Source organism: Pseudochaenichthys georgianus, unplaced genomic scaffold, assembly GCF_902827115.2.
Source record: "Pseudochaenichthys georgianus unplaced genomic scaffold, fPseGeo1.2 scaffold_416_arrow_ctg1, whole genome shotgun sequence".
Lineage (NCBI taxonomy): Eukaryota > Metazoa > Chordata > Actinopteri > Perciformes > Channichthyidae > Pseudochaenichthys > Pseudochaenichthys georgianus.
In genome coordinates this window covers 97501-124899 of record NW_027262981.1, presented here as the reverse complement: position 1 = coordinate 124899, position 27399 = coordinate 97501, and the positions used below count along the sequence as shown (strand labels likewise).

The 27399-nt window shown below is 41.3% G+C and overlaps 1 protein-coding gene and 1 pseudogene across 4 annotated transcripts in view; both read right to left on the bottom strand.

The window, feature by feature from the left end:
- LOC117442352 (carbonic anhydrase-like) overlaps positions 1 to 4549 on the bottom strand; it is a 55539-nt gene extending 50990 nt beyond the window's left edge. For 3 of the 4 annotated variants that reach the window (XM_071202400.1, XM_034078345.2, XM_034078347.1), the window contains exons 1-3: positions 4433 to 4549; positions 3438 to 3518; positions 2346 to 2543 (exon numbers count right to left, since the gene is read on the bottom strand). In XM_071202400.1, the coding sequence (XP_071058501.1) occupies positions 2346 to 2543; positions 3438 to 3507 (268 nt within the window). In that variant the 5' untranslated portion in view covers positions 3508 to 3518; positions 4433 to 4549. The remainder of the gene's footprint in view (positions 1 to 2345; positions 2544 to 3437; positions 3519 to 4432) is intronic. The other variant, XM_034078346.2, reaches the window with a different exon arrangement.
- Positions 4550 to 7454: 2905 nt separating this feature from the next.
- LOC117442353 (GRB2-associated-binding protein 1-like) overlaps positions 7455 to 27399 on the bottom strand; it is a 24486-nt pseudogene continuing 4541 nt past the window's right edge.

Here is a 27399-nt window from a genome sequence, read left to right as displayed (position 1 = left end):
GCATGGGGGGAGGTGGCAGACAGTGGGGGAAACTGGTAGGTTTTCGCCTGTTTGGGGAGTTTATATCCAGTGCACTTCGTTTGAATGGACAGCTAGCAAGCATAGACAGTATATTTAGCCAGCATGGATGTAGCATGAATGCTTTGCTTTGTATGTCCGGGGCGGGACATTCATGTGGTTGGTTGTTGGTCGGGCTGCTCGCGTTGACTCCCCAAGCTCAAGACACGCCCACCGCCAAGCGGCAACGCACGCCGCCGTGTGTAGGTGCCGTAACAACAAGTAGGCTATATTTAGGTGTTTTTTTGAAAATAACCGACGGTATTAAGAGGAAGTAAAGTCCCCTGGTTTGTCCCTTATACCCTGACTGCCATGAGAGAACTCAAAATCAAGTTTCCAGAATCCGACACTGAGGTGGTCTTAACGCAGCGCAGATGACAGCGCTGACAAAGTGTGTTTCCCGCAGCGAGACGCTACGATACTAATTGTGGGCTCATCATGTTGATTCAGCCACAACAGAAAAAAGAAAAACAAACTCTCGCTCTCTCCAGAGGGGCAGGTCAGCCAAAAAAGGCAAAACGGGCCATTGCCCGAGCAACATTAGCCCGTACCTGTGCACGTCCCTGACACACACACACACACACACACACACACACACACACACACACACACACACACACACACACACACACACACACACACACACACACACACACACACACACACACACACACACATACCATGCATACATCACTTCAGGGGACATTACATTGACGTACATGCATTTCCTGGAGACTTATCCTAACCTTAACCATAACCAACACATGCCTAACCCTAATCCTTACCCTAATCCTAACCCTAACCAAGTCTTCACCCTAAAATGAATGATCCCCCTTATGGGGACCTCCAATTTGTCCCCATAAGGGAGGTGAGTCCCCACACGTGACTGTGTAAACAGATTTAGGTCCCCACAATTATAGTAATGATAGGCCACACACCCACCCACCCAACACACACACCCACACACACACACACACACACACACACACACACACACACACACACACACACACACACACACACACACACACACACACACACACACACACACACACCCACCCACCCACCCACCCACACACACACACACACACACACACACACACACACACACACACACACACACACACACACACACACACACACACACACACACACACACACACACACACACACACACACACACACACACAGTGTTCCCAAAGCACCAGTGTTATACTGTTGCACAGTTTATACTGTAGAAACTTTGTCCAGGACAAGGTATTTGGAAGTTTTGGAAGATTCATAGCTAACCACACTGAAGATTATGGATTATCTCATAATTTTAAGCCCCCCCTCTAACATCAACAGAAGTCATAATTTAAGGGGTCATTTCTCAACATGTTCTTCCCCCCGGACCCCCCTGGTTTGGTCACCATCTCCATAGCCCCACCAAAAATATTTTCCGCCAGCCGCCACTGCTGCTGAACAAATGTTCTGCAATATTACAAAGTATTTGGAAAAATCTCATTGCTTTTTGTTGAGGGAGTCTTTGTGATGCTAACTTCTGGGTCGGCCAAAAAAAATATCTATTACCACTGCAGCAGTCTATACTATATAATACTATACTATACAATACAATACATTATTACATGGCTTGGTTGAATACTCAATTCTGATCCTTAACCGTTGTTAAGGACGTCTGCACATCTGCAGAAAGAAGTCCAGTCGATTGAACTGCATGCAGTTTGCTTTTCAAACTGGGACAAGAAAAACAGCGGAGAAGTAACGGGCAGAAACCCTCCTTTTTACGCAGCGGTCCAGACATAGACATCAAATGGCGACACATATTCAGTGTGCAGTTACTTTGGCATTAGGGCAGGGATATCTAGATACTTCCCAAGGTTTGACATCATGAATTGTGCTACTTTTAAAGCAAACAACAATGTTTTCAAATTTGTAATCAAAAAGGGAGCCATATCATTACTTTGTTGAGAATGTGGCCGTGTGATAAGCGGGATATATGTGCAGCGACTTGGTCATTATGGGGAAAAGAACACCCGACAGGCTGATCAAGATCCCTCCGCTGTCGGGTGCTCTTTTACCCAGAATGCCTCGCTGCACATTATCCCTTACATCATATTATAATATATGATTTATTTTGCAGCATAAATCTAGTTTTGCCAACAGCTTTACAACACACGAAACAAGGACAATTAAGATTATAGATATTTTACATTTAAAATCCATATACATAAATATATTTCTGTGGCTTAGTGTCCTATCACTGGAAGCTGAGCGGTGGAACTTACTGGAACTGTTGGCGTCGTCCTCGTAGTCCACCTGGAAGGAGTGTCCGTTGTTGAGAATGCTCTTGGTGTTGGAGGGGTCGTACTTGAGTTTCAGAGACTTCAGAGTGGAGTCGTACTGGGCCTCCTTAGGGACGATGTTGATGGGAGACTGTCTTTGCCCGTTAGCCACAGGGAAATCTTTGCCCCATTTTTCAGGCCCTACAAATACATATTTAAACATTTAATACTTCATGTTAATGTGTTATGTGTGGAGCACTTTAGCTCCAGCGTCTTTAAAGTGAGTACATACGTGGCAAAGAACATACTTCTACAGTTAGCGTCTTTGTTTTTTAGTGCAGAAATACATATTCAGATATGAATTAAAAAAAATAAAAGTTTCCTGTTCAATATTATTTTCAAGTGAACGCAGCTGCTGTGTGATATTAGGAACATTTCAATACAATAACAGCAGTGCAAAATTACTCATAACATAACAAATATTTACTTGCAGAAGGCTAATTACTAACTGTTTATTAGTACTAAATTGCGATTTGAGCAGCATTTAAACACTGCTGTGTCACTAAGTTATACAATAAATGCACCTTATTGTTATCATTGTATATATAGTAGGAAGTATATTGTATACGTTTTTAGTTATTACGTACTTTATAAGTTCAGAGTTTTACACATAACAATTATGCTTCAATATTGATTCAAAACATTACCAATTAGTGGGTTGAGGGAAAATGTATTAGCAGTCATATTGCAAATAGTTTTTAGTTAAGAAACATTTCACAACGTTTCAGTTTCTCAAAAGTGAAGATTTGCTGCTTTTATTTTGGAAATATTTCAATAGGTGAGAATTGTATCTGAATAAATTTGAGTTTTTATGCATTAAGCACTTTTCATCCTAAAACGTTAATTACATTTCCCTATTCATACCTGTCCTTTACTGTATTCTCAGTACATTTGCTTGTCTTTTTCCAGTATATTATATAAATGATCTGAACACTTTGTACACCACTTTGTAATAATGTAAGTAATGTCATTGTTAATGAGGAGTGGTCTGCACTGACTGCACACTGCACACAGAGTGTAGGGCAGCACGTGTACCTGTTACTCCTGAACATCCCATGATACTGAGCTCACCGTTATTCGCTCCGTATCCCCACCCGTGAGACATGGCTGCTGCTCCTGATAACACACACACACACACACACACACACACACACACACACACACACACACACACACACACACACACACACACACACACACACACACACACACACACACACACACACACACACACACACACACACACACACACACACACACCGATTAATCCGCGTCAACCTGTGGGTCACAGACAGTGATAAGGCTGCTGACACACGGGGCTTTATGGCGATCCCTCAGCCTCACACCGGGGGGGGGGGGGGGGGGCTGTCGGTCCCCAGTAGGCCGGACTATCGGGAGGACGGAGCTTCCACCCAGATATGCGATGATGGTGCCTGGAGCTCTCCACCTCCCCCCCTCTGCTCAGCTCTGCCTCCCTGATCCTTTCTTGGGGAATTCATTCAATGGAGAGTCGGTGTGATGTCTGTCCTCTGCGCTGGAAGAATCCATGTTGCGCGCACCTCATCCACATGATATCCATCAGCTGTTCCAGGGTCAGTGAGGGTGAGGATGGTACGGTCCAGCGGATTTTGTTGCAATATCCTGAAGTGTGCAGGCTTCTTTCACCTGCTGCCAGCCTCCGTTCATCCCGGTTATCCGGTACCTGCTTTAGGGAGGCTTCCAGCGGCATGGGACGCAGCTGTCTGCAGGGCCGGACAGAGATATGCTGGCGCCGGATGCGGACCCCCACAGACCAGCATGTCTTAGGACAGAGGGGTGTTCTATCCCCCCTGAAATTGTGAATTTATGATATTTGGCGACATAAATAGACATTTCATTGAGATTGACTCCCTTACCTGCACAAGTGAAACATAACTTAAAAGTACACACACAGAGACACACACACATTTGCCTTAATTAATGGTTAGCTTAAAAAGGCCCCTTCTTTTCTGCATTATTTTAAACAAACTGCTTGGGGAATAAGTACTCACCTGTTCCAGTGATACAGTATGTTCCTCTGATGTAGTCTGTGGGTAATACAAAACACAACTAACCTACACAGAAATATATAAATATCTAACACCAAAATATTGTTTTTCTTCAGTGCTTTGTTTCCAGGTGACTGTATCCATGGTAACAGAACAGGACCCCAGAGCAGATCGCCAACATGTAACAGCTTCAGGAAATAAAAGTAGGCCTATATATTTATTTGTACTGTAATGTTCACACTTCTTGTCAAGTATTTGACATCACCAATACAAAGAATGCCAAATCAACATGGAAACCTATGTATTACAATTTATTATAATAACAAACAAATATTTGTATATTGTTTAAAACTTTTTTCGTTTTTTTTAACGGTTCTATAATAGGCTACTTATTGTGCCACCATGTACAACTTAAATGAAGGCATTTCTGAGTAATATATCTGTACTGTATATTGGATGCTGTTTCTCCTTTTGTTGAGATACATGTGCATTATGACTTTTTATAATATGAAGGGACAAATGAGCTGCCAATCAGCTATTTTGAAGACGAGGATCCATCAGCATGTTCTCTACTTATAAACCTCCAGGTTCTATCAAAGCCCCGTTGAGTTGTTGGTGGATTTCACTTCTTTGATGACATCTGGTGGAAGCATCAGAATGTCATCCTGGCCGAGGGCAACGCACAAGAATAAAACCAACATTTACATCCCCAGCTTTTACAGACCCTGGAAACACAGTTTACTACAAACATGAATACATACTAAGAATACTGGCAAGGATGTGATAATCACATACAATTCTAAATGTTGTATGTTATTTAGTTTTTCTGTCTGGTCATAGATGTGTGGATCTTCTTTCTTGAAATCGTCTACATGTAGACAGCTGATGCACATGTACCACTCTGTGAATAGCATCTTAGATGAATGAGGCCTACTCAATGTGTAAAAGCAGCTTACATTTTATTTGTATTGTTGTATTGTAAAAATGTAACAAACTCTCAAAACAAAACAGTCTGCCCCAACACTGATTACCCTCTAATAAAGCCTCTTTGTTGCCACTACTTTTTCTATTTTGTTCATTTGTAATCAAATTAATTGATTGATTAGTTTTTTTTTATGAGATTCTATTCATCGAATTACATTTTTACTTAAAATACATTATTGCCTTGTTTTTATCTCATATTTTGTCCTGATGTCTATTCATATCTAAAATGTATGTCAAGTTATCTTATTGGGGCCATTCTAATAAATGTGAATCTAAATCGTAAATCATCATCATCCAATCTGGTATATATTGACATGCATGATATGCATTCGTACCAACAATAATAACATATATTCTGGGTAAACGGCTAGTGTTCATCTTAATCTTTCTACTACATGTGTTGAATATCACAGATTCAATACATGTGTTGCCATCTAGTGGTTGGAAAAAAGACAGCTTTGACACCAACACTTTTGGTAATAGTTATCCCTCGCATTGCAGGGAAGCCCGTGGAGGAGCGCGCTGCGGCGCCTGAGGAAGAGCCAGCGGTAGCATGCGGCTAAACGGCACCCTCTGCGGCTAAAGCGCTGGGTGACCGAGGATATCGCTCCGAAGAGCCCCTCCGTGGACACGGGGGCTCCAAGGAGATCCTCTCGGTCCTTCTTGGATAGGGCGGTGAGTCCTAGCCACACGTGACGCGACGCCACTGTGACCAAGGACATCCTCCACCCCGCTGCTGTGGCCACTCCATGGATCAGCTTATTCATCTGACCGATGCAGCGGTCCTGATAATCGCTTTCGTCCGGAGGTGGGAGGGCGGGGGTGTCCGTCTGAGGGGTAAACAGGGAGACACCCAACATGCCGAGATTATTCGCCGCAACCGTGACCGTGGCTACCCGGCCCCTCGGGATGGCGAACACGAATGGCACCTCGTCATCCTGTTCACCCATCTCCACTACCTTGAGGTCCTGATCCTCCGCCTCCTCCGGCGGGCCGAACTTCACCCGGAAAAGATCCCCACGATATTGGCGGTTTAGCCGAGGGATCATCCGGCAGGCGTTGCAGGCCGGCGACTGGCTTAGGCCGTCTTCGGCGTGGTCCGGCACTGGAAGCACAGATGGTGCGGATCAGCCCCCGCGATCAGGCCAGGGCATGTCACGGTGAGATGCACGCACATTCAGTTAGGCCCGCCCCGAGGCCGACTACGTCTATAGAAGTCTCAGTCGGTGAATACTTGCATGATAAGGTAGTACCCATAGATTCCAGTAGAGGGCGGAGCCTGTGAGAGATATAACGTTTTGAGTTGCTGTCGACTAAAACTAGACTAAAACTATGAAGGATAAAAAGGACTAAAATGTGACTAAAACTAATAACCATTTGTTGTATAAAGACTAAGACTAAACAAAGAAGGACGAACTTCATGTTTCCAAACTCAGGACCAGTGACTGGGTTTTATGTGTGTGACATACTCGTCACACCTGATGGGAGTAACTCTAGGAGATGCTGGCTCAACGTCACTGGTGAGTAAACTCAGATTTTATCTCTGGTGCAATGATCGATAAAGATGCAAAGTCATTGCAACTTCTGAAGCAGATAATGATTATATAAACTCTTTATTTTCACTAGAAAGAGGTTTTCTCCCCGTCAACATGATGTTACTAACGGTGTATTTTCTACAGCTGCTGCTGAGCTCCAAACTCAGAGACCAACAACCAGAGAGTGAGAGAAACATCTGGATCTATTTTGGAGTGGCATTTACAGCAATTCTACTGAATGTCTGTGCCGCTGTCTGTGTCTTCAAAGTGTGGCGTACTAAATCTCCTTTTAATCAAAGATACATCAATGAGGATGTACAGATGATGAGTTCCTCAGAGAAACAAACCCAAAGAGTTTGAAACTCTCTTCAAATGAATCGTTACAACATAATGTTATAAAACAAGAAAAGTCCAAGGTTCTCATCATCTTCTGATTCAACTGTCAGACACGACTTTTGAGGAAGAATGTATATTTGTATGCAGCTATTATGAAAAGAAACCCAAAACATGATACGTAGTGTTTATTTATGTATTCACAGTTTGCTGTAATCACATTACATTCTGTGAGCACTACACAAAAGTGAAAGACACTTTAAAAGATCACTGGAAATTATTCAGATTTATCCACCATGTTTGAACTAATTGATCCTTGATTGGATTTATCCGTGCTGATCGTACATATGACATTTTATTTCTTTATGTTAGAAGAAAAAATGCTTTGTAGGAAGACATGAATGTAGTTGCATTAAATCTAGTTAGGTGGAGTCGATGAAATTCAAGTGTAGCTGAATTGCAGCTGAAGTTATGTAAATATATATTAATATAGGAACATGTGTAGAAAAACGTTACTGTATTTGACCTCCGTTATCCAAAATGTGATTTGTAGAGTCTCTCTATAGCACAGAGCAGCACAGGATGTTTGTAATTGGTGCATTTCCCCTCTGTGGGACTGATACAGGTATTCTGATTCTGATTCTGATTCTGATAATATTCATTTTGAGTTAAAATACTACATTACATTTGTTATTTTTGTTGGAAGATGTATGCATAAGTGTCTATAGAGGTGGAGTAAATGATGCATTACTGTGAGTGTGTGTGTGTGTGTGTGTGTGTGTGTGTGTGTGTGTGTGTGTGTGTGTGTGTGTGTGTGTGTGTGTGTGCCTCTCTAACATTTCTCCTTCTCCGTGGACATCCTCCCATCATGCCATGCTTCTCTGGTGCTCCTCAGAGCCTTTGTCCTTTTGGGGTCCACCACCACGTAGTCCACACGCGCACTCCCGTCTCGTGCACGCTCCTCACCGGACACAGACTGATCGCTGCCTCCTTCAGCCGTGCAGCGTTTCTGGTTATAATCATACAATAAAATGTGTTGATGCAAACTATTAAAACATGGTAGGATATTTGCAGCGATTTTAGAAACAAAAGCCTATTAGATAACCTGATGAATAGACTAATAATAAATAATGAATACAAATTAAATACATTTTAAATAACATTATTTTATTTAATATTAATTAGGAAATAAACTATTAATACAAAATAAATATTAAAAGTAAATCAATCAAATAATATAAAAAGTTAATAAATAACATAGATATTACAAAAAATAAATAATATAAAAGTAATAAAATAAAATTGTAATTTAATTGAATAAATAATATTTTATTTAATATTGATATTTATTAAAAATAAAATAGTACTTAAAAAGTGTCATAGCAGACACACTTAATGGTTAAATACACCAATAAAAACAATTATAAAGTAAATAACATAAAGAAAGTGTTTTGTTTCTAAGAGCATATTGACATGGCGCCCCCTTGTGGTTAAACTCCACTACACCAGATGATAATAATTTACTTTATTCACTGATAACTGGAAAATAAAATAAAACAAAGCATTACATATGATAATTCTGCTCAGTATAATAACAGATTATAATTTAAACATTATTTAGGTGTTTATTTCCCACCTGCCGGGCTACGCAGGCTCTGCCGGTGTTCAGATCCAGGTCGAGATATTCCACCTGTTTGTCTCCTCCGGCTCTCCGTAGAACCGAACTGCTGCTCACCCCCACCTCAGAGGAGCGGTGCAGCATCAGCCTCAGAGTCTACACACACACACACACACACACACACACACACACACACACACACACACACAGGAAGTAAGGAGGTTAGATAAAAGGAGATACAACACATAGGAAGAATTAAGGAAGGAAGGAAGGAAGGAAGGAAGGAAAGAGGGAAAGTAACATATGAAAGGAAAAGGTGAAAAGGAAGAAGAGGGAAGGAATTGAGGAGAGTTTAATAGATAGCAAGAAGGAAGGAAGGACTGAAGGAAATAAAGAAGGAAACAAAGTAAATATGGCGGAAAGGAAAGATGATGGATAGGAATAAGGACGAAAGCAGGAAGGAAGGAAGGAAGGAAAGGAATGAAGGAAAGGAAATAAGGGAAGGAAGGAGAGGAAGTGTGTGTTTTTGTTACCGTCTCTCCGGTGCTGGAGCTGAGGCTGGAGGTCGTCGACATGGCGACGTAGTTTTCGTCGGGCTCGTCAGAGTCGGAGGAGGGGGGGGAGGAGCTGTGAGCCGAGGGGGGTCTGAGTGGAGGGAGAGTGGAGGGACTACACACACACACACACACATTATTAAATATTATTCTTTTACAAATATTTAAAACAATAATAAGAAAAATACCATTACAATAATTGTTGAAATATAATTATTATTGTTGTTATTTATTTATTTGTGTTATTATAATGTTTTCCTATTAACTAGTATTTATAAACTGAAATGTTTACTGTTTCTATTTTTATTTTTACAACTCCTAATACTTCTTAAACTTAGTTGTTCTTCTTTAATCCCTAATAAATCCACATGTATTCATAACAGTGTAGTACCAGTCAGCTCCACAGCGGGGCAGCAGAGAGAGCTCTCACACACACCAGGGGACATTACATTGACTTGCATGCATTTCCTGGAGACTTATCCTAACCTTAACCATAACCAACACATGCCTAACCCTTACCCTAACCAAGGCTAAACTTAAAATAATGATGTCCCCATAAGGGAGGCCAGTCCCCACACGTGACTATGTGAACAGATGTAGGTCCCCACAAGGATAGTAATGCTAGATCACACACACACACTATTATTTTTTATATCATTATAATTATTAATGATTTATTTATTTGTATTATTATAATGTTTTATTATTATATTAACTAGTGGTATTTAGAAGAAACATTTAGCAAGTTCCAAGTCTAAAACCTTGACTAGATTTTTTAATATGTATAACTTATTTTTGCAACTCCAAATGAGACTTTTACTTTGTAGTTGTTCTACTTTAATCCCTAATAAATTCACATGTATTATTAACCCCCTGTAGTACCAGTCATCTCCACAGGGGCATCAGAGAGCAGCTCAGATATTCACTTCCTCTGTGGTACACACTAAATATTGCAGTACTTTGTATTTATTGTTGACACTGCAATAAAACACACACACACACACACACACACACACACACACACACACACACACACACACACACACACACACACACACACACACACACACACTCACTCTCGTGTGAAGGTTCGAGTGACAGGTGAGCGGACGGGGGGCGGGACTTCCTGCCAGTCCTGCTGCAGAGGGAGGTCCAGAGGAGCCGGTTTCACTGGAAATTACAGGTGTAAACGGGTCAAAGAGTTCTCAAAATAAGACCTGAATCTTTATAATAAGTAATTTGCTCCTGCTCTTTGTTTGACTGTTCTGAAAAGTTATTTGTTAAAAAAAGCATAGAAGAGACATGAGCTAATTAAATACTAATGAGGCTTTTTTTTTTTTTAAATAAAACCTCTTTAAACAATTTGCAATCTGCAGTGAAGCTGTTCCTAATATGTAATGCACATTTAATAAACTACAGCATGTGTGTGTGTGTGTGTGTGTGTGTGCGTGCGTGTGCGTGTGTGGGTGTGTGTGGGTGTGTGCGTGCGTGTGTGTGTGTGTGTGTGTGTGGGTGTGTGCGTGTGTGTGTGTGTGTGTGTGTGTGTGTGTGTGTGTGTGTGAGTGTGTGTGAGAGTGTGACAGTGTGTGTGAGAGTGTGTGTGAGAGTGTGTGAGAGTGTGTGTGAGAGTGTGACAGTGTGTGTGAGAGTGTGACAGTCTGTGGAGAGTGCGTGAGAGTGTGTGTGAGAGTGTGACAGTGTGTGTGAGAGTGTGACAGTCTGTGGAGAGTGTGTGAGAGTGTGTGTGAGAGTGTGTGTGAGAGTGTGTGTGAGGGTGTGTGTGAGAGTGTGTGTGAGAGTGTGTGTGGAGAGTGTGTGAGAGTGTGTGTGAGAGTGTGACAGTGTGTGTGAGAGTGTGTGAGAGTGTGTGTGAGAGTGTGTGAGAGTGTGACAGTGTGTGCGAGAGTGTGTGAGAGTGTGTGAGAGTGTGAGAGTGTGTGTGAGAGTGTGCTGCAGCCGTGTTGAGCAAAGTGGAAGCAGGTAAATAATTGAAACTAAAAGAGTCCGGAGAGAGGTGGGACATGTTTGATTCTTCTAGAATAACGATGTTTCTGTACCTCTGGTTCTGTGCCGGGGCTCTGCAGCAGACTGGCTGTCCGTCCTCTCTGCGGACTGACTCACTCCTGCAGGGGTTCACAGAATAAAGAAGCAGAACAACATCAAACAGGATTCACTAGCAGACACAGGAATGGGAAGGCTGCTGGTTACGTGCCTTTGTATGCAGCAACAGTCTCCCCGTAAAGTGGTGATTCCTTTTATTCCATTTCTTTCAAATAAAACCATAATAATATTCACCTCTGCGCTGTGGTTTCAGGTTGCGGTGGATGGGGGGGGGGCGCGGCCTCTCCTCCCGCAGTGGTGTTCCTCCGGAGGGGGGGAGTGAGGGGGGAGAGGGGGGAGTTTCTGAAGCCCAGGTGAGCCGGGGGGGGCACCTGTCGGCCCAGAGACGCCAGCTCACCTGAGGCAGGAGGGGGAGAAAGAGGGAGGGACGGGGGGAGGGGGGTCATCGGGACGTAGTTAGTGTCCTGGAGGGGGGGGGAGTCGGAGCGAGGAGGGGGAGGCGCCCTGCAACAGTAGGAGAGGAGGTGAGACATCAGAGGGACTTTTTATAATTTATTATGAGATTTCTTTGCATTTTTGTGACTTTTTCCATAATTTTGGGGGATTTTTCCGATTTTTACAAATATTATAGAATGTTAGTTATTTACTTTTTACATTTATTTTTTATGATTTTCTTCCACACATTTTCCACATACTTTCGAAGATTATTGACATAGTTTTGGGTTATTTTTCTGAGTTATTCAAATATGTAGGGATTCTTTTAATGGAACATTCTTCACATGTTATCAGAAATTAATCTAATATTTTGGGAAATATTTTTAACACATTTTTTGGGCAATTTTTCTCATTTATTCAAACATTTTAAGGATATTTTTAATGGACTTTTTACATTATTGTTATGATTTATTTTCCAGACAGGGTCCACATCTTTTTTCAAATTATTCACCTTTTGTTTGGACATTTTCTTATCTTTTGGGGTATTTTTTGAATTTATATTTTATGGACTTTTTACATTTATTTTTAAGATTTATTTTCCAGATATCTTCCGATTGTATTTAAAAATGAGCCACATCATTTTTGAACTTTTTTTAATACAATTTATCGGGTATCTTCCTGAATGTATTCACATATTTTAGAATACCTGTTACACAGTATGTTACTGCACAAATACACACATTGTGAAGAGCCTTATCCTTTTCTAATGTTTTTCAGTCTTTTTCCACATATTTTCTGAATTATTTTTACACATTTTTGGGGTTATTTCTTTACACTTTTTTGACTTTTTATGATTATATTTGTACCCTCATATTTTTCTACTTATTTTACCAATATGTTTCGAATATTTTTCTAACATTTTTAGACGTATTCCTGCCTCACCTCGGTGCTACAGGAGGCTCAGTGGGGGCGGCGCTCATAGGAACATAATTATCATCCACATCCTCGTCTTCAGAGCCCAGAGGCACCAGGCCTTTATTCATCTGAGGGATTAATAACATGATTACATATACAATAATGACAACAGAACTCATATTTCATTTAGTTCTGGAGGTTTCCACTCACGAAGTAGCTGTTGAAGCTCTCGCTGAACTCGAACATGCTCGCTCTGTCCGACAGAGACCCAGAGATCAGGTCTGAAACACAGAAAACAGGTCAATATTTAGGGGGAAAACACCTTTATTTATTTACCAAAATACCAAATAATTCCTCTAAATGTTGCATGATTAAAAATGCAAAATGATTTCTATATACAAGAACCATTCCTGCATTTAAAATATCAGCTGAATTTGTCAAACTTTAAGACAAGAGGAAGGTCAGGGAACTGAGGAAAGGTGTGTTGTTAAGGCTGGACAAAACAATCCTGCTGATAGAAACTGTTGGGGGTTAAAGGTCTGGTTTTATTAAATTAATTAATTCAGATTATTTAATTATGCAAACAGGAACAGAGGGTTTATTGGAACAAACGCGGCCAGTTCTGCACAATAAGACTCTTGTTTGGTGGCAGGTTTAAACTCTGCAGGGTCAGAGGGACACATATTATGATTCACATTGATCATTAATCATGTAATACAACGCTCTGAAACAAGTGTGATATTTGAGCTAAACACAACATATAAGGTATGTTTTAATGTTTGTAAAGGTCACCCATCATGCTATTTCTAGACAATAGCATAGCTCTCAGATATATAAAAATATATAAAAAACATGTCTATGAAGTGTTTTGCTCAAAATACCAAACAGATCACCCATTCTAGCCATTTCTCACATCCATCTATTTCACTTCCTGTTTCTAAAGTGCTGATTTGGCGTATAAAGCTTTATAAAAAAAGTATCAAAAAGAGGGGCGGAGCTTATGCGGGAGATTCTACCAGCAGATGCTGCCGTGATGAAACGCCATATCATGGATTATCAAGGATCTGAAACAGTCTGGAGCTCAAAGGCTTTCTCTCTTGCCGGTTATACCACAAGGTGAGTTCCTTTCTACTTCCTGCTTCTTCACACACATGCTCTCCAGCACAGGTTAGCTCTGAGTGTTAGCGATGCTAATGTCAACACCGACCATATTACGTCCAAAACAGTCGGGCATTGTTTCTGATAGCACACTGTAAGCCCCGATAAGTTGAATCTACTTAAAAAAATAGAGGAAAGTGGTTGCCTTTAAAAATGTAAGTAAAGCATTATGAAAACTTGAGTAAATTAAACTTAAATTAATCAAGGACTTTAATTGTTATTTGAAGTACAATGCACTTCATGTCAAGTTGATTTCACTTACATTTTTAAGTCAACCACTTTCTATTTTTTTAAGTAACGCATTAGGAAAACTTGAGTGAATTTAACTTAAGTTATTCAAGGACTGGAATTGTTATTTGAAGTACAATGCACTTCATGTGAAGTTGATTTTACTTAAAATATTGTGTAATATCAATTGCTTTGCCCAATTATATAACTTAGAATTTTTAGTTGAAAGTGGTTACATTACGTATTTATATTTTTTATTCCGTCAACTACAAAAAAGAAAAAGACACAAAAATAAAGTTTTACCTTTTATTAAAACTTGGATACAATGAAATTGAGCATCTTATAAAAACTGTAGCAAAAATATTGTACCATACATTTTCACATTAAACCATAGCAATCTCTCTATATATATAAACAGATATATATCGCTCTGAAAAATTAAGAGACCTCTTTAAAATTATAACTTTCTCTCGTTTTACGATTTGTAAAAACTGGATTAACATTTGTGTTTTATTCTATAAATTAATGACTGACAACATTTATCCCAAACTCCAAATATTCTTATTTAGAGCATTTATTTACAAAAAATACCAAATGTTCAAAGAAACCAAAAAAGATGGAGTGTTTTCAGACCTCGAATAGTGCAAAGAAAACTATTTAAAATTCATTTTTCAACAACACAATACTACTGTTTTAACATTCGGAAGAGATCAGGAATCAATAATTGGTGGAATAACCCAGATATTCAATCACAGCTTTCATGCGCCTTGGCTGCTCTGCAACACCTTTCACATTGCTGTTGGGTCACTTATTAAGCCACTCCTGGCACAAACAAATCAAGCAGCTTGGCTTTGTGTGCCAGGAGAGACATAAAGTCTTTCAGCAACAATGTGACAGACTGGTGGCGAGCAACCAAGACGCATTGAAAGCGGTTATTGAAACATCTGGGTTATTCCATCAAATATTGATTCCTGAGCTCTTCCTAAGTTAAAACATTAGTATTGTGTCGTTTAATAATGAAGAACTTGTTTTCTTTGCATTATTTGAGGTTTGAAAACACAGAATTTTCTCTGTTATTCTGACCAGAAAAGTATTTTCTGCAAATAAATGCTCTAAATGACTTCTTTGTTTGGAGTTTGGGAGAGATGTTGTCAGTAGTTTATAGAATAAAACACAAATGGAAATGCCAACAAGAGGTCAAACAGTGCAAACATGCAACAACAAAATGCAATATTGAAGTAGCCAACTTTTCAGAACCCGTAAGCTGAAGTTTGGGTGCCAGCTCAACCTTACCAAGCTTCAACATCAACCTGCTGAACAAAGTGGAAAGTGTTTTTCATGCACTTTGGGTACTCCAATTGCAGGGCATACATGAGTCCGAACAGGACACAGAAGGCCTGAGGCAGGTTAGCCGGTCCATCCATCACCACATTCCCCTCCAAGACGATTGCCACACTGGATGGGTTGAGCTGCGGATGTTCTCCGACACAGAGGATTCCCAGTGGAGTTTGACTGTACACCTCCTTATCAGCCGCATCCTAACAGAGAAATAAAGAGATTGACATATAATTCTACATCGTCCACCAAAAAGTAGCTTCCACTGTTTATAATGAAAAGCATCATACAACATAAAAACCAAAAATAATAAATAAAAGGACAATCTGGGCCTTAAATTGGCCTTACGTGGATCTGTACATTTCAAGTACTAGTTACAAATTGTGCACCAAATATGGTTTTGTATGTAGCTTGGCTGCCATGAATTTGTGAACATTTGATGCAGACAATCTTCATTATTCACCTACAACACATTAGGTGTTAGGCTTATTTATTATGAAGGACACACACAGACACTCCCTTGATCTTTACCCTTTGTAGTGTGTGCACAAAACTATTCCAGAACATTATAAACATGTTCTCTAACTGTCCCCCTCGTACCTGCACGCCGGAGGAAGGACTAAACAGACACATAACCTCACATTACAGTGTATAGTGCAGAACTAAAATTATCTACCAGCAAAATGGCCAAAATATATGTATTTTTTGGATTTACTGTATTTTATGAACAGTGACTGTTAATTGTTTGGATTTGCTTTGTGTTTATATCTGTTCCGTCATTTATATGGATGTTTCATCATCTATATATATTTCGAAGCCAAATCCATTTGGATGTGTGATTCTTGTGTTTCAATTGCTATATTTCCTCGAAGGCTTTGATTATCATAAGACAAAGATTACAAAAAATAACATTAATGAAAAAATGTTTCATTTACATTTTTCCTAGAAAAGCATGCACATGTAAACCTAGTTTTTCTTAGAGTGTATTTTTTCTTACATAAATTACATTTGTATGGACACTTACATTGTTAAATGTTATATAGCAAAGAGTATTTAAAAAACTGAATCATATTTCATATGATTTCATATTTTATTTAAACCCTGAATAATGTCCCGGGTCAGTTTGACCCGAACATTACCAAAGGGTTCAAAATGTGAACATAACACAAGGGTTAAAGTTACTTACGGTGCAGGTCTTGAAGAAGGCAGAAGGCTCATCTCATCCCCCAAGATGATTGGCAGTCCCCGAACACAAAGGCATCTGATGTCTGTTGGCTCAGTGGTCTGGAATATAGTGGAGATAACAAAGAATGGTCATACATTCATCAAATACATTCTACAAACTCTACACAATTACTTTATTTCAAATATAGTTGAAAGTAAAGGAGAGGACAAAAGGAGATGACATGATGGGAGAGAATAGAAAAGGGAGAGAACATAACTTCTTCTTGACCAAAGAATAGAATAGGAAACAAAACAAGAGAGCAAAGCAAAATGAACAAGGGAAAAGAGGAAACAATGACACATGAAGAGATGCAATTAAATTGACAGGACAAGAGCAGCAAATGAGAGAAAAGAAGAGATGAGAAGGAAGTCAAAGGGACAGAAGAGGAACAAGGAGAGAGGAAAGAGATTGGGTAGACAGATGTTAAGTAAACCCACCTTTGTCTGACTTAAAAGCTCAGACAGAAATTGGCCAGTGACACCCTTCTTCTTCCTAAAGAGGTCCATCAGGCTCGGAGAGAAACGGTCAAGTGCATCCAAGAAGTTGTCCTTGAGATTTTTCCCCACCACTCTGTTGAACTCGCAATAAACCTGAAACACAAAAGAGAACAAACCATGTAAAACTGTCAAATAAAATCATCCTTGGTGAAACAAATAAGTGCATTTTTTATTTAGACAGCTTTTGCGTGCTTCACCATCTGATTTTTCAAGATGCCTCTGTGCACTTCTCACAGTAATATCTTAATAAAATCAGATATGTAAGTAGGTATGAGGATATAACTACATTTTATGAACATTACATTTAGAACACAAAAGGACAAACAAACTTGGGGAGGTTTCAGCCTGGAACCGAGAGGACAAAAATGCAACAAGAATTGTCAAAATCGGTTAATATATGGATGAGTGGGGGAGGGGGGGAACGGCTGGACACAGGCCGTGGGGGGACACCCGAGACCGGGCTATGTCCCCGTTAGAAGGAACCGGGTGAAATAGCCAAAAAAAGAAAAATTAATAAAACCGGGGAAAATAGGGGGAAAAGTGACAAAAAGTGTCCGAAAATAGGCACTCGTGAAGCGGGCAGAGTCCCCGTTACATTCCTCCATGGTTTGAGCGAAAAATGGCTACGTCAACTATTATGAGAACCAGGATGGGGGGTTCAAAAGGCCTGCCCAAGGCCGACCCAAAGTGCATGGTGAGCGGACTCATCACCTCCGTGAGAGTGGAGGTGTCCTGAGAGTGGAGCCTGCAGGCAGACCCCTCTCAGGCTGACAGGCAGGTAGGCCATACAGCTATTTTAGCCGGCCGACTAAAATGATTGGTCGTGCTTTTTACAGCGCTACGGCTTCCACAGATTTACATTTTGTATGTATTTATTGTCAAAGCATTTCATATATGCATTGCTATCGGGATGTTAAGAGCATTCCATGGAATATAACAATAAGTGTTTCTGAAATAAATGACATACCCCACCTTTAAGGGACGTTAATCAACAACATCTGATAACGTAATGTGGTGCTAATGTTAGCTAAATGGAGTCTCACCTGATGTAGTAGCACAAAGCAGCCGTCCAAACGCCACCCTCCTCTCCCTATGATGGAAGCCTGAGACAGCCTGTGGTGGCAGGGTTCTAGCGGCGTTCAATGTGGGGTGGTGTCCGATTCACACGACTAAAAGAAAGGTGACAAAAACAGCAACTGGGTGAAAAATAAATCTACGTCTTTCAGTGAACACGAACAAGTGAAAAAAGTACAGCACTGTCTGTTTAAAACTATCTGCACCTCGTAGCCTACTATCGCTCAGTAAAACAACAGCGAGGGAAACACACATTGCCTGACTGCAGTAGCGTAGAAGTGCTGCAGTTAAGTGATGTAAATCAAATGAAAACTTAATGTGGTCGCTATTAAGATCTAGATCCCTCCGCGGGCTACATGATCACACTGCGGGGATTCTCCCCCCGCCTAATGACCACCTAGCAGCACATTATACCGATTATTACACGGCTACATACTAAAAAACAAACAAATGATTCATAATATATATTTTAAAATGATTTAATTGACTTAAAAATGATCGTAATGCTTCCGCCAAAATAAAAAGTCCGTTCCACGGCGCACCAACGAATGGAACTTTAATTCAGAAAATAAACGGCAGCATTATTCGAATTTACCTGTAACTGTCAAAGTCTGTTAACATTTTATTTTCCTCTAACAAGTACTTAAACAATGCGAGAGAAGCCCACACCGTGTTCCCGCCAGTTGATACTTCCTGTGGCTGTGTTACACCCAAAAGTACGAGAATTCAACCAAGCCCTGTTAGCTAAATCACTCACCAGATTCAGTAGATAAGGCAGCCGTGCAGCGTCCTTCCTTTGGAAGCGTAGACAGCGCGGTGAAAGGGTGCAAGTCCGGCGTTCAAAGTGGGGTTGCGTCCGACTGAGAAATTGCGAGCTGGAAACGTGGCTGCGGCACATCCAGATCCTTCTCTTTCCCATAATGCATTGCGAACATGACTAAAACTTCATAATGTGAAGTTACTTAACTTAAAATTATTGACACATTGCTTAACTAACACATGTAAGTATTATATGCTTACATTTGGTAGTCAGCAAGTAGAATAAGCTTACATTTGATAGTAATGCAATGAAACTTAAATAATGTCAGTAATTTGTAATTCATTATTTAATTAGATATGAACTCCGGGCTAACAGTGCAGCGTTTCTGATTGGGCCGTGGGTCCACATTTCAGATATTACGTCATATCGGACGCAAATCTGGATCAGCTCCGTTGTTCCCCGTTTTTAGAGATTTGGGTACGGAGGAAAAGAGGGAGGGGTTTATTCTCTGACGCTGCGTGAGTTCCCCGACACACCGGGGACACATGTTGATGTAGAGAAGACATCACAAAGTGCATTTTGCATGATAGGTCCTCTTTAAGACTTTTGAATGCACACACAAAGCATCCTACACCTTCCAGTATTCATGCCAATGCTTGAAAACCCCCGAAATATAAAATGAAATAAAGTTTATTAATATATTTTCAAAGACAGGAAGTTTAATTTGTGTTTTTTTAATTTTAATTTGTTACCTTGACTAAAACATATCTGGGATCATGTTCCGACTCAACTCAATATATAACGTAGGTTAAGTGTTTCTAGACTTTTCAATTCGTAAATAATGTATATTATTCTGTTAAATATTCATGCTGATGCTTGTGTTTTTTATTTAACTGTTTTAGAGCGTACATTTGACAAATATTACCTTTAAGTATTAATGCGGAAACTGCAGAAAACTGCAAACATACATTTTCTATTTTTTACGTTAATGAATCACTCGGACCTTTTTCACATTTGAGCAGAAATAGATTTCATATTTTTGGGAAATACATTTTTGTATGTTTTTTCAGATTTTTCCAAATACATTTATTTTTTACTATTATTATTTTCCAGAAATTATCAACATATTTTTGGAACATTTTTGATGTGGTATTTTTCTGAATGTATTCAAATATGACATTTATTTACGTTAATTAAATATGACTCCTCTCCTCTCACCTGTGTGATCAGTGATGCTGTTGCTCCTCGTCTCCTCTCCTCCTCCCTCCCTCCCTTCCTCCTCTCCTCCTTCCTCCCTCCTCTCCCTCTCTCGGGGTAGTGTTGCTCTCCCTCTCCCCCAAGATGAGCTGTCTTCCAGGGCCGCGGCGCTCTGAGGTTTTGGGGGTCGTGGAGGGGGAGTCGGGGTCAAAGAGTCAACGTTAGGGGAGGAAAAAGAGGGGAGACGAGGGATCTGATACCCACTATAGGAGAGAGTTTGGGGGAGAAAGAGGGAGTCACAGAGGGGGAGAATATCTACGGGTCGCAGGAGGAGATCCAGAGAGTGTTTCCGCGGGTGAGGAGACGGGTGACAGCGAAGCTTTCGTCTCTGGAGCTCAGAGGTCACGAAGGGGGAGGAAGAGGAAGAGGAAGAGGGAGAGGAGGAGGAAGGGGGGAGGCCATTAGCAAGCAGGGAGGGAGAGGAGGAAGAGGACGAGGAGGAGGAAGGGGGAGGGAAGTCGTCGGGTTCGATAGACGTGGAGGAACCCAGAGGAGGCCTGAGGACAAAGAGAGGGAATATGTGTTATTATCTTCTTCCAAAACATCCCAACTATCTCGATTCCTTTCCTTCATCTTGTCTTTGATCCTCCTTTCTTTCCTTACTTCTTAACTTATTTCTACAGACCATCTTTCCCTTTGTCGATTCTCACTTTCCTTCCTTCCTTCTGTCCTTCATCTTTCCTTTCATTTCTCCTTTCTCTCCTTCCTTCTTCCTACGTACCTCCTTTATCTTGACTCCTTTCCTTACTTATTTCTACAGACCATCTTTCCTTTTATCAATCCTCACTTACCTCCCTTCATCTTTCCTTTCTCTCCTTCCTTTTTCCTATGGACCAGCTTTCCTTTTATGCATCCTTGCTTTCCTACCTTGCTTCCTTCCTTCTTCCTATCCATCATCTTCTTTTTATCCATCCTCCCTTTCCTTCCTTCATCTTAAATCTTTCCTTCCATTCCTTCATCTTTCCTTGTTCTTATCCATCACTGTGTGTGTGTGTGTGTGTGTGTGTGTGTGTGTGTGTGTGTGTGTGTGTGTGTGTGTGTGTGTGTGTGTGTGTGTGTGTGTGTGTGTGTGTGTGTGTGTGTGTGTGTGTGTGTGTGTGTGTGTGTATACCTGGTGTGCCTGGCACTGTGTGTGTGTGTGTGTGTGTGTGTGTGTGTGTGTGTGTGTGTGTGTGTGTGTGTGTGTGTGTGTGTGTGTGTGTGTGTGTGTGTGTGTGTGTGTGTGTGTGTGTGTGTGTGTGTGTATGTATGTATGTGTGTGTGTGTGTACCTGGTGTGACACTGTGATAACCACTGATATTCTTCTTCTTTGTTTCCGTCGTGCTGCAGGTTCCTCACACTCACCGGGTCGTAGGGGGGCGGGACTAAACGCGTTACCGAGGTTACACCGGTGACGTTGCGGAGGGGCGGAGTCATGGCAGCGATGGAGGCGGAGCCAGAGGCAGAGGGTCTTTCTGGGACTGCGGGGAGGGAAAGTTATATGCAGTATGACACATTATCCCGCTTATTACACGGCCAGATACTAAACAAACTAACGACTCGGCTCCCAATATTAATTGAAATTAAAAATGATCTTATTTATTCCGCAAAGAAAAAAAAACTCTGTTCCACGGCGCACCGACGGCTGGAACCGAGACAACAACTTTACGGCAGCACTGATCGAGGTTGAAGTCTGTTTACAGTTTCTGATCCATGAACAAGTCCTTAAACACTACCCAGCCCACATGTTCCGAATTAACCAATCAGAATCGAGTATTCAACTAAGCCGTGTAATAATGATGTTTAAATGTGTCTGTGTACCGTCTTCGGTGGGGTTGACCAGCTTTCCTTTGATGCATCGTTCCTACCTTCCTTCCTTCTTCCTACAGACCACATTTCCTACCTTGCTTCCTTCCTTCTTCCTACAGATCACATTTCCTACCTTGCTTCCTTCCTTCTTCCTACAGACCACATTTCCTACCTTGCATCACATTTCCTACCTTGCTTCCTTCCTTCTTTCTACTGACCACATTTCCTACCTTGCTTCCTTCCTTCCTTCTTCCTACAGATCACATCTCCTACCTTGCTTCCTTCCTTCTTTCTACTGACCACATTTCCTACCTTGCTTCCTTCCTTCTTCCTACAGATCACATGTCCTACCTTGCTTCCTTCCTTCTTTCTACTGACCACATTTCCTACCTTGCTTCCTACAGATCACATCTCCGACCTTGCTTCCTTTCTTTCTTCCTACAGATCACATCTCCTACCTTGCTTCCTTCCTTCTTTCTACTGACCACATTTCCTACCTTGCTTCCTTCCTTCTTCCTACAGATCACATGTCCTACCTTGCTTCCTTCCTTCTTTCTACTGACCACATTTCCTACCTTGCTTCCTACAGATCACATCTCCGACCTTGCTTCCTTTCTTTCTTCCTACAGATCACATTTACTACCTTGCCTCCTTTCTTCTTCCAACAGATCACATCTCCTACCTTGCTTCCTTCCTTCTTTCTACTGACCACATTTCCTACCTTGCTTCCTTCCTTCTTTCTACTGACCACATTTCCTACCTTGCTTCCTACAGATCACATGTCCTACCTTGCTTCCTTCCTTCTTTCTACTGACCACATTTCCTACCTTGCTTCCTACAGATCACATGTCCTACCTTGCTTCCTTCCTTCTTTCTACTGACCACATTTCCTACCTTGCTTCCTACAGATCACATCTCCTACCTTGCTTCCTTCCTTCTTTCTACTGACCATATTTCCTACCTTGCTTCCTACAGATCACATCTCCTACCTTGCTTCCTTCCTTCTTTCTACTGACCACATTTCCTACCTTGCTTCCTTCCTTCTTCTTACACACCACATTTCCTACCTTGCTTCCTTCCTTCTTCCTACAGACCACATTTCCTACCTTGCTTCCTTCCTACGAACCAGTTTTCCTTTGATGCATCCTTGCTTTCCTACCTTGCTTCTTTCTTCCTTCCTATAGGAACCACTTCAAAAAGGTATTTTTCCAAAAATGTGTTTTGAGAAAGAGGGGTCGTCTAATAATAATAATAATAATAATAATAATAATAATAATAATAATAATACACAACACTTATATAGCGCTTTTCTAAAGACTCAGAGACGTTTTGACAGAGAATAACACAAAAACGAAGAAAATGCGTAAAGAGACAAACAAAGGCAGAACAAGAGGGGTCGTGTTATATTGGGGTCAATACGGGGTTTAAATGTGTGTGTACCCTCTTGAGTGGGGTTGAACCCACACAGCAGGCAGATGCAGGACACCCAGCGGTTCATGTCCTCCTCGGACTCGGACACCAGGTACCAGACCCTCTCCTCCGTCCGCAGGTCGAACACGAAGCTGCTCTGCAGCTCCTTCTTGGTGAACGTCAGCCCGGCGTCGACCTGCAGGAACGCTCAGCTGTTCAAGCTTCTCTGTGCTCAGTCCTCTCCGTGAACACAGAGCTACAGATCTAATGCACGCCGAAGGCTCTTGGAGCAGCTTTATGTTACATGTTTGTTGTTTGTGTGTCATGTATTGTGTCGTGATGTTTGTCTGTTGATGTTACACACGGAGCTGCTGTGATGCAAGTCACATTTCAGACTTGATCTGACCGTTAAAGTATCATCGGATCGGATTCTCCCTCCGTTAGTCTCGCCTGTGCCTCGTTAGCACAAAACAAACATCGTGTTGGATGTTACAAGAATACAATGAATGCTAATAAAAGAAAATGGTGTTTGTTCTTGTTGGATTATAAAGACGTCATTTTGAAACATTTAAGATAAAAATAATGATTTGAAAAAAAACAAATATACTCCAGTGTCCCCCATAATGCCACATAGCGGGTTCTCCACTGATTTCCAACTGTGTGTGTGTGTGTGTGTGTGTGTGTGTGTGTGTGTGTGTGTACCTGTTCACACAGGTGCAGGTTGATGGTTCTGATTGGCCGGCGGCTCTGCTGGTTCTTGTAGTACTGCAGGACATCGGGTTCTCCACTCAGCCTGCCGCTGCGCAGCACAAACCAACGTCGCTTCCACGCCTACACACACACACACACACACACACACACACACACACACACACACACACACACACACACACACACACACACACACACACACACACACAGTTATTCAAGTTCACATGGATGTTAAAAAACACACACACACACCAATCCCTACTTTCAGTCTGTTCCCATCATGCACTAAGCATTGTGGGTAGGGTCCATCTCCCATGGGCTATCCACAGGACGACACCTCATAGTTCACACATGACTCACTGTCCGTGTGTGTGTGTGTGTGTGTGTGTGTGTGTGTGTGTGTGTGTGTGTGTGTGTGTGTGTGTGTGTGTGTGGTCTAGCATTGCTATACTTGTGGGGACCTAAATCTGTTTACTCAGTCACGTGTGGGGACTGGCCTCCCTTATGGGGACAAATTGGAGGTCCCCATAAGGGGGATCGTTTATTTTAAGGTGAGGACTTGGTTATGGTTAAGGTTAGGATAAGTCTCCAGGAAGTGCATATAAGTCAATGTAATGTCCCCTGAAGTGATGTATGCATGGTATATATGTGTGTGTGTGTGTGTGTGTGTGTGTGTGTGTGTGTGTGTGTGTGTGTGTGTGTGTGTGTGTGTGTGTGTGTGTGTGTGTGTAATAAAGTGAATTTCCATCACTCCAACAAACCAAATCCATCTCTTCCGATCTGTGTTGAACAATGTTTTCAACAAATCCAACGTGACCTCAAAAGCATGTGTCTCTCTATGTGGATGTGTGTGTGTGTGTGTGTGCGTGTGTGTGTGTGTCGACAATCTTGCTCTCCAAACACAGACAGGAAGAGGAAATATCTGAACAGGAAATGCCGCAGTGGGATGGCAGTAGATGTGTGATTGTAGCTCTGTTTGAAGGTGCACAAAAAAAAAATCGGGCAAAATAAATATATATGAATATTTTTCTACGTCTTATTTTGAAAGGAACAGGAGGGATTTCTGCACAGGAGCAAATGTGTTATTTTGCACGACAAAGTACTTTTTCCGAGCGTATTTGGCTAGCTATAGCGCTAATGCTAACACATCTTCAGAACCTGTGTTGGTATTTCTTCTTCTCTCCTTTCGTTTTGTTTCCTCCTCTGACCTCCGACCCTGACAGGAAGTGGGCACAATGGATCTAAAATAACACTTCCTCCATCCTGCCTCAAAGCTAAATTAACACCAGACCTGGGCTGCATCTCAGGTCGGTTAAATGGATTCCTCGCATCCTTCACTTGCGTCGCTTCCCTGCGACTAGTCCCTCCCACCAGGGAAGCATGGAGAGACGCGAGGAAACCACGAGAAGCAGGGAAATGGGTTTTAAGAGCATTGGGACGTCGTTTCCTCCGGAGCGTCACGTGAAGCGACGTCCATTTGTGAGGACGCCGCACAGCTGATCGTCTGACAGCAGCTCTGTCCCCGTTGTTTTCACACACACCCCCGCCACACATTTACTGACACACACATTTGTATCATCTGTCGTAGACCCTAATAAATAAAATCAAAAATAACTCATTCTCAAAAAAGATAAACGCCATTCTTAAAACGTTAAACGAAAAAAGCGATCATGAAAATGTTTCCAATAAATGAATAAAATGATTTGTCACCACGTTGTTGTTCAGATATATCACATATTTGTAACTAAATGAAACACAAAAACACGGTATAAACTGAGGAGTGACTCCCGTGAGGTTCATGTGTTTTCTTCACTCCGCTGGGAACCTGCTCTCATGTCAAGAAGCATCAGATCAGTGCATGCACTGCCTAGTCCAATCAGTGAGCGATACACAGTAAGGGGGCGGGGCGAGTGTCTGAGGATTTAATCGGAGGATGGTCTGGTGGTTCCTCGGTTATTGCTCCTCCATTATCGCTCCTCGGTCCTCGCTCCTTCGGCAGAGATAAGAGCCATGGGACGGTAAGATGACGCAGACAAATCAACTTTCGGTGAGACCGAGACCGAGGAGCGAGGAAATGAAAATAACCGACCTGAGACGCAGCCCTGAAGTGTTCTCTTCCTCATTTACTGATCTATTCCTCCTTCTCCTCCGACGACATGTGACTCCACTGGAAACTGAAATTAAAAGTCTCTAAATTGAATTAAATGCTCAGCCTGTATGATGTTGAAACTCACAATTAGTGCTGCGTACCTGGACTCACATTCAGGTTCAGGTCCGGACTTCTAAGTCCGGACCTGAACCCATGGCTTGTGTCAAGTTGTGTGAGTAACTAAAGTGAACTTATTGTGAGCTAATTATCAATTGAAAATTAACTCATAATCAACTCAAATTCAAACTCGTCAGGTTTATTGCGCTCCCTTCCAAATTGTGTCTACATTTCTCTACAAAGTACAAATGTAAAAAAACACTTTTTGCCACTTAGTCTACAAATGACTTATGACAGCAACTACAGTGAACTACTACAAAGTTCAAACATGTATTTCATTTACCAAACTAAAGTAACCAAACAGTCCCTGAGCTGACTGAGCCTAAATCCCTAAAGCGTTGCTGAAAGGTAGAGTGTAGAGTAGACTATACGCATTACACACTCTGTACAGTCAGAGTGTACTGTACTGTCTGTACACCATGTATTTTCTACAACTCTACATGTGTACATTATACAATACATACTACATACATAGTGATGTACATACATACTGTTAGAAATTAAAATCAATGTTGATATGGCGTAATTTTGAATTAAATACACTATTTAATTTAAATCAGTTTTATTCTGAAAAAACCGGAAGTTCACACTATTTACTTAATACTTTTATTCTGAAAAGTATTCACTTCCGGTTAGCATTAGCATGTGGCGAAATGCTAGGTTTTCAAACCGTGAATCGAAGGTGAAACGACATGTGATGTTGTACACTGAGCACACTGGGGTGAGCACTCATTTATTGACGCTGAATAACGTTCATCAGGGAATGTTTAAATAACCACAGACACCAGAATATACGTAAGTGCTAGTTTTTTTGCGAGTCCAAGTA